This window comes from Mirounga leonina, unplaced genomic scaffold, assembly GCF_011800145.1.
Source record: "Mirounga leonina isolate KUSES-001 unplaced genomic scaffold, KU_Mleo_1.0 Mir_126, whole genome shotgun sequence".
Lineage (NCBI taxonomy): Eukaryota > Metazoa > Chordata > Mammalia > Carnivora > Phocidae > Mirounga > Mirounga leonina.
The window spans coordinates 25,027,487-25,035,099 of NW_023270314.1; the positions used below are offsets into that span (position 1 = coordinate 25,027,487).

Genomic DNA, 7,613 nt, shown 5'->3' on the forward strand with positions numbered 1-7,613 from the left:
GCAAGAATACCACTCTGATCGCTTTCCTAAAACAGATCTCAGGGAGTGCCTGGGTGGCTCAGTCAGTTAAGCGTCTGACTTTGGTTCTGGTCATGGTCTCAGGGTCCTGGGATGGAGCCCTGCATCGGGCTCCCTGCTTCTCCCTCTCCCTTGCCCCTGCTCATGCTCTCTTGCTATCTCTCTCTCTCAAATAAATAAAGAAAATCTTAAAAAAAAAAAAAGTTAAAACAAAACAAAACAGATCTCAGGAAGTAAAACTCAACCACTTGGTCCCAAAGCTTTGTCTCCTATAGACTCCTACCTACATAGATAGGGGAGGAGGGTGTGGAAAAAGTAGAGACAATGGGAACGAGAGGTGGGACAGGTGACTGTTGCAGTTATTCAGGGAAGGTAGGCTTCAGAGGGGTGGGAAGCCCCTCACTGGGGCATCTTGCTTTCAGCTAGGAAGTTTTCCTCTGAGTAATAGCACCCAGGAGCCCAGAGACAGCCAGGGTCCCTGCTCACAGAAGCTCCAGGTCACTTCTTTGTAACTTGCTCAGGAAGCCGCCCTGGCTCTGTTTCCTTCACAGCCTGCAGGGCCCTGTGGTGCTGAAGACTTCCGGCCTGTCCTTCCAGGGGGCTCCCCACCAGCTTCAAGGGCTGCCTGTCCCGGCACTGTCCTCGGGGCCTCCCACAGACAAAGTGCCTCAAGTAGTGCTGTCTTTAGCTCTTCTCCACCAAGGACCCCATCGTTTTAGAGATTGCAGAGTAAACACGCTGTATTTTAGGTAAAAACTGTTTTTCATTTTAGTATATGTGCTGCCGAAGCAAGCATGAAACTGTTTTTCATTTTGATCGAAGATTCACTATCCTGGGATCTTCATGCATCACCTTTTCACTTTCCTGACTTCTCCCCGCTATGACCTTCCTTGCAGGCTCTACCCAGGCCCAGGACACTTGTCACCTGCTAGCACGCTATGTTATGTTCCTTTATCTGTCTCCTGTCACCAGAATATAAGCTCTGTGAGGATAGCAATTTTGTCTTTTTTGTTCATTGGTGTATCTCTCTTGCCTGGAAGAGTGGCTGGTACATAGTAGGTATTCAGTAAGTTTTTTTTTTTTTCGAAGAAATGGATAAAAATACATACTTTTTTTCTCCTTAGATTTTACTTTTTTAGGTAATCTCTACACCTGATGTGGGCCTCGAACTCATGGCCCTGAGATTAAGAATCGCATGCTCCATGGACTGAGCCAGTCAGGTGCCCCAAAAATGCACATACTTTTGACCATTAGGCTGTGAGCTCGATGAGGTAGGGGCAATACCCACTTTGTCTACCACATAGATATTCAGCACCCTAGCATAGGGCCTGGCATAAAGTAAGTCCTTCTTGAATATTTGTTAATATGGTTGCCCGGCACACCATTTCTAGGAATTTGTTCTATAGATCTGCTCACGTATTAGTGCATATTAGTTACAGATATTAATAGCATATGAGTTAACATTAATCACAATTTTTTTTTGCAAAAACCAAACTACTGGAAACCAAGATGTTCATCATGAAAAGATCTGGGTTAGGTAAATTTGTACTCTACACACCGTAGTATTGGCAGCTGTTAATAAGAATGTACGATGTATAGATTAAATATAGTAGCCCTTCACTACCAAACAGAAGTTTTCTGTTGCTGAGACCTGAGAGAAAACCATTCTGGGGATCGTTCTGAAAATGATCCCAACGGCATTCCTATAGAGATGCAATAAGTTTTAGGTAAAATGATGTCATATTTTGTATGATGTCACTCAAACTAGATGGAGGACTAATTACTAAGGCAAGGGTCAAGAAAGACCTCGTTTCTCAAATTGGTTTGGTGACCATGACTGGACATGACACAGATCAAGCTTCTGATTCTTGGAAGCATTTGGAGTGTGGTAATTATTCTTTGTTACAGATTAAGAGAAATGTATGTGGGCGCCTGGGTGGCTCAGTTGGTTAAGCGTCTGCCTTCGGCTCAGGTCATGATCCCAGGGTCCTGGGATTGAGTCCCACATCGGGCTCCCTGCTCGGCAGGAAACCTGCTTCTCACTCTCCCTCTCCCCCTGCTTGTGTTCCTGCTCTCGCTATCTCTCTCTCTGTCAAATAAATAAATAAATAAATAATCTTTAAAAAAAAAAAAAGAGAAAATGTATGTGATCTGGACATTCGGCTGGTCAATGGGTAGGAAAAAAGTCATTGAAATTGTTAGCAAAACAGGAGAGGTGACAGAGTGCATAATCATTGCAATTCTGTGCTTTTCCCCTCACTAGTGGACTAACAGTTTCCTTCTGGAAAATGGAATACGCATATGGATTCCAAATGGAGGTAGAAGAGATTCCACGTTCGTTCAACTGGGTGAAAAAAGCGAGGTAGGTGTATGCATAGTGATTGAGAAAGGTGTCCAGGGCATGCTGGGAGATAAAGAAAGAAGGGTTTGAGAACTCGAGCTGCAGAATAGTGTGTCCGTACAGATACAAAGTAAAATGAAATGTGTTCGTGTATGTCCAGTTTAAGAAATTATTTTACAGAGGTTACCTCTGGAGTGGGTGGGAAATATTTAATTTTATTCTCTTCTTCCTTTTGGAATTTGTGCATGTTACTCTTACCCCTTTTTTGATTCGAAAAGACAAATTCTCATCAACCGTTCCCTCCTCTTTCTGAGAAGGTGAGTTCTCAGAAGAGAACGCAGACCTTCCCTCTGGCCAACCTCCCCTCCCCCTATACGAAACCCCTGGGGTCAGCGCTGATTTCTACCTGATCAGAGGGAGGACTCCTGGGTCAGAGCATCTATACACAGTATGGAAACAGCCAAGGAAGACACGATGTGACCTCTGAACTTTTTATTGGCCTCCTGCCCCCCAAAGGGTACCCTGCTTCTGCTGCCTCAACGCCTCAGAACTTTGGTGTCGTTGGTCTCAGACACCACCTTGCCGTCCACCATCCTGCGGGTGGTGGTCTTCTGGATGGTCTGCATGGAGCTGCTGCTGTCCAGGGCTTCACTGAGACTGTTAACAGAAGACCAAGCCCCAGTTATAAACAGCTGTGCAGAGTAGCAGGGAGTCAAGGAAAGGGAAGGCAAAACCCCCCTCCTGATCCCTGCCTTTATCTCCACATTCTTGTGACCACTTCCTCCATAAAAGGGAAACCCAGAGCCAAACTCCACGTGTGCTCTAAGTATGGCTGGGGCAAGATTTAGTCTCTTCTCTTCTCTTCTCTAGATGGGGAGTCTCTGCCACTCTTACTCCCTTGGGAGACGCAGGAACCCGCACAGAGCACCATCCCAGTGCTCTGTGGACCCCGATGAACGGCACATGGTGGGGCTTACCAAAGAGGCTTTGGGGAGAAGTGTATCTCCACCCCGGCTTGTGAGGGTGGAAGGAGGGCCCCACTTACCTGAAGTCCTCCCCGTCTTCCAGCAGGCGACGGTAGGTGGCGATCTCAGCCTCCAGCTTGACCTTGACATTGAGCAGGGCCTCGTACTCCTGGGCCTGGCGCTGCCCCTCGGCCCGGGTCTGGGACAGCTCTGACTCCAGGTGCAGCAGGACCCCATTGAGCTGCTCCATCTGCATCGCGTAGCGGGTCTCGACCTCCCTCAGGCTGTTCTCCAAGCTGGCCTTCTGTGGGGGGATGGGGGGCGGGGAGGACCGGGTGAGCCTCGAGATGGAGTGGAGGGAGAGCCTCTGCCAGTTTCAGCAGAGCAGTCCAGATCCCATCATGGCTCATCCCTTCACTCTTGGAAACTTCTTGGAGAACTTAGGGTGTGCCAGGTACTAAGGTTTTGGGTAGGAGCACCGGGTGATGCAAAGAGAAACTACTCTTTCTGAGCACATGACTTAGGATGGAAGGGGTAGGATCTGGGCTGAGACAGGATTGGGTCTGAGGCTGACAGAGTTCAGGGCCAAGAGTAGCTGGAGCAGGTGAAGTGAGGGCTCTTACCAGGTTTCTCATCGAGTCCAGGTTGATCTCTAAGGACTGGGCCGTACGTCTCAGCTCCGTGAGGGTCATCTCAGCCTCTCCTATCTCCGCGGTCTGTGTGGTGACCACTGAGGTGCTCTCCTCAATCTGCAGGGCGGGTATAGTCCTCAGGTCCCTCCTTCTCTGTCGGCTTCCCTCCCACCCCCTCAGGCCTCTGTGCCTAGCCTGGCCCCCATCCCTTCCCCTCATGCACCTGCTGGGACCAGTACTTGTCCAGCTCCTCTCGGTTCTTCTGAGCCAGCTCGTCATACTGGGCCCGGATGTTTGCCATAATCTTGCTGAGGTCCTGAGATTTGGGGGCATCCAACTCCACGGTCAACCCAGAGTTGGCAATTTGGTTTTGTAGACCCTTTACTTCCTAAGGGAGAGAGGAGCAGAGTGAGGGGAGACTCGGGCTCAGAGCTCCAACAAAGCTCCTCCTCTGCACCTGGCTCTCGCAGGAGGCCTGGGGATCAGCTGGAGAAAGCCACGGAGAAGACTCTAGGTTTTATACTCTGGGCAATGCCAGTTCTGGGTTTTCTACTCCCGATGAATAAAACGTCACCCACTCCCTGCCCAAACCTATCACCCACAGGTGGTTTCTCTCTCCTCACTTCGCTCTGTCCCTCCGTCTCTCCGCCCTCCAGCTCCACCTGCTCTCACTCCTCCATCAGCCCTCACACGTGGTGCTAGCTGCTTTTCTCTTTTGTCCTCTCCTCACTTTCTCACCCATGTCCTCTTGACCCCATCACGCTGTAATTCAGGTGACCCACTGAGTGTGGCAGCAGTCTGGTTAAGAAGAGCCCAGTCTGGTAGTTCTAAGTGTCCCTACAAGCTACTTCCAGGTGGCCTGTCCCGTCTATTCCCCCCACCCAGACTTGTTTGGCCTCCTTGTTCCTGGCCTGGCCAGTGGCCCCTGCTTGCCTCCTCATGGTTCTTCTTCATGAAGAGCAGCTCCTCCTTGAGAGCCTCAATCTCTGTCTCCAGCTGCAGCCGAGTGACATTGGTGTCGTCAATGACCTTGCGGAGCCCATGGATGTCACTCTCCACAGACTGACGCATGGCCAGCTCTGTTTCATACCTGTGGGAGTAGAGGCAATCAGAGGGACCTCATCTCTGACCTGGGACCTTCTCAGCCCATGCCACCTAAGAGCGCCCCCACGGCCACAGCAAACCAGCACCCGGAGTCAGGATCAGGTGGTAATCCTCTGAGCACCGTTCTCAGTACTTGGGGGACAATATTCTTAAACTGGGTTATATCAGTTTATAAGTTGAGGGAGCCTAACTCTTATCCACCCAGCTCTGACCAGAGCTGAAGATCCCACTGTGAGCCCCCACCTGACCGACCCAGCCAGGAACAGATGGTGCTTGGCTCCACCCTCAGCTCCCTAGCACCCCCCAGGCTTACTTGACTCTGAAGTCGTCAGCAGCAAGACGGGCGTTGTCAATCTGCAGGACGATGCGGGCATTGTCCACAGAACTTGCAAAGATCTGGGGGATTGTAGACAGGTGGCTCCATGAACGGGAAATCAGTGATGGAGTGTGGTGAGTGTGGGAAGGTGTTGTGTGTATGAGTGAAGCCTTTCTGGTCCCAAAGAGGTTCTCCTTGCACGCCTACCCCCTTCCACCTGTGCCCCCTCACACTGTTCCCTCCTTTCCTGGAGTCTCAAATTCCAGAGTTCCCACCGCCCCTTCTTTGGGGCCTCTGCTGGCCCGCCTGCCCTGAAGTGAGTCAGTCCTCTCCCTGGCCCTCTCCTGACATTTTTTTTTTCCTCCTGCACCTGCTCACCTCCCCTTTGTTCCCCCCATTGGCCCCTCCCACAGGTAGCCCTCCTGTTTACTCTTAGATGACTCAGCCTTAGCCACATCCGCTTAACCCTCCAATTGTCCTGATTTGACCAGAAGCCAGAGTGTCCAGGTCCTCTTTATGGGGTCTTGTCACACCTTCCATGCTGTCTACTTCCTCTGCACCCCCCCCCCCCACTTCCCGCCATTTCCTGGGAAAAGGCCCTCCCATGCCCGGTCACCGCCCTTGGGGCCCCTGTGGCCTGGGGTATGCATGAAAATCCAGGCCATGGCAACCCCCTCCCTGTGGAATAGGGGGCAGGGTGGAGATAGAAAGCGGGAAGGAGCCAAGGCACCCCACCCTATTAAAATTCCTATCCTTGGGGGAGGGGGAGGAGGAAGCGGGGAGTGGGTAACAGGGAGGTCAAACACGGCTGGGGATCAGGGTGGTCCCCTTACCTGAGCCCTCAGCTCCTCGATGGTCTTGAAGTAATGCCCCCAGTCTCTGACCTGGGGTCCCTTCTTCTCCAGGTGTTCCCGGATTCTCATCTCCAGTTTCTGATTATCAGCCTCCAGACTCCTCACCCTCTCCAGGTAGGAGGCCAGGCGGTCGTTCAGGTCTTGCATGGTCTCCTTCTCGCCCTGGATGCCCCCTATGCCGGCCAGACCCCCGGCCATCCCCGCGGCCAGGCCCCCGGACCCCCAGCCGCCCCGGAAGCTGGTGGAGCGGGATACGGAGATCCGGGAGCCTGAGCCCCCGGCGCCTGCATAGACGCTGGCCGCGCTGCTGACCGGCGGGACCCGGTGGCTGGGCGACTGCACGGGGCCCAGGGACCGATAGTTGGAAGAGAAGGTGGAGTGGGTGGTGAAGCTCATGCTGTTCGGAGAGTAAGACCAGAGGCCAGGACTCAGGCTCGGGCCAGGAAGGGTGCCAGGTCCGCGACTGAAGTTATATCGCGCCGAGGGAGGGGGTGGGGACCGGCCCAGGGAGGCCCCGCCCCCGCCACCAAGTCCCCGCGCTCAAGGTTGGGCCACAGGTGGACCGAGGCGGGAATTCGCGTCTCGTTCCCGGGCCTCCCCAGCCTCCCTCCCCCCAGCACCCCCAGCAGCTTCCTGCCAAGGCCACCCTCGACCCCCCCAGAAAGGGGGTGAGTAACCTGGATGGACCAAGGCAGCAGGTGGAGTCGGCCCTTGAAGTGTAGTTTCGGAGCAGGAAATGACGTTGTTATGCCCCCCTCCCCTCAGGTAGAGGAGGTCCTGGCAGGTTGGAATTTGGGGGTTTTGGGAGATGAGTGAGTGAAGTCCGGTGTGAATCTCTGTAATTATCCTCAACCTACAGCCCAAGTTTCCACCAACGGAGAGGATCTTGGGTGGGGGGGATCCTAGAGTCCCAGGAGGTCCCAGGAGTCCTGGGGAAGAAAAGTTTGGGGCTGGAGAAGAAGAGTAGCTCAACCCTGAGCCTCAAATCTGCTGGTTTACACACCCGACCTCCCCCCCCACACACTTGGTTCCAAACGTACCCATGTGCACATGTTCACTAGCACAAACTCACGCCCACCTCATATAGATGTGTATTGTCAAATACCCACAAACACATTCACTCACCAAGTATGTTCAGACTCCTGAAAACAAACTGATTCTCTGAACGCCCTCCCTCTTGCTCTTCTCCCCTCCACTCACTCCCATGGAAGCCTGCCCTCAGCGGGACACTTTGTGATTTCAACAGGGGACACTCTTCACTTCTAAACACCCGTGTGTCAGCCTTACTTACACCCTTGGGTAAACAGATACTTCCTGAGCACTTCACAGTTCAACAGATATTTGCTGGGCACCGACTGCGTGTCAGATCCCGCTTGAGTTGCT

The 7,613-nt window shown here is 52.6% G+C and overlaps 1 protein-coding gene across 1 annotated transcript; it reads right to left on the minus strand.

The window, feature by feature from the left end:
- Positions 1 to 2,836: 2,836 nt before the first annotated feature.
- KRT18 (keratin 18) lies at positions 2,837 to 6,713 on the minus strand. Its single transcript, XM_035002011.1, has 7 exons — positions 6,210 to 6,713; positions 5,374 to 5,456; positions 4,890 to 5,046; positions 4,180 to 4,344; positions 3,948 to 4,073; positions 3,405 to 3,628; positions 2,837 to 3,016 (listed from the first exon to the last, which is right to left on the minus strand). Exons 1-7 carry the CDS (start codon positions 6,624 to 6,626, stop codon positions 2,896 to 2,898), a joined length of 1,293 nt encoding a protein of 430 aa, XP_034857902.1. The 5' UTR covers positions 6,627 to 6,713; the 3' UTR covers positions 2,837 to 2,895.
- Between the last annotated feature and the right edge of the window lie 900 nt (positions 6,714 to 7,613).

Coding starts and splice junctions, on each gene's coding strand:
- KRT18 (XM_035002011.1), bottom strand. CDS start 6,626: ATGAGCTTCACCACCCACTCCACCTTCTCTTCCAACTATCGGTCCCTG. Junction 3,629..3,947: donor TGGACTCGATGAGAAACCTG/GTAAGAGCCCTC, acceptor ATCCCCCCACAG/AAGGCCAGCTTGGAGAACAG. Junction 3,017..3,404: donor GAAGACGGGGAGGACTTCAG/GTAAGTGGGGCC, acceptor TTCTGTTAACAG/TCTCAGTGAAGCCCTGGACA.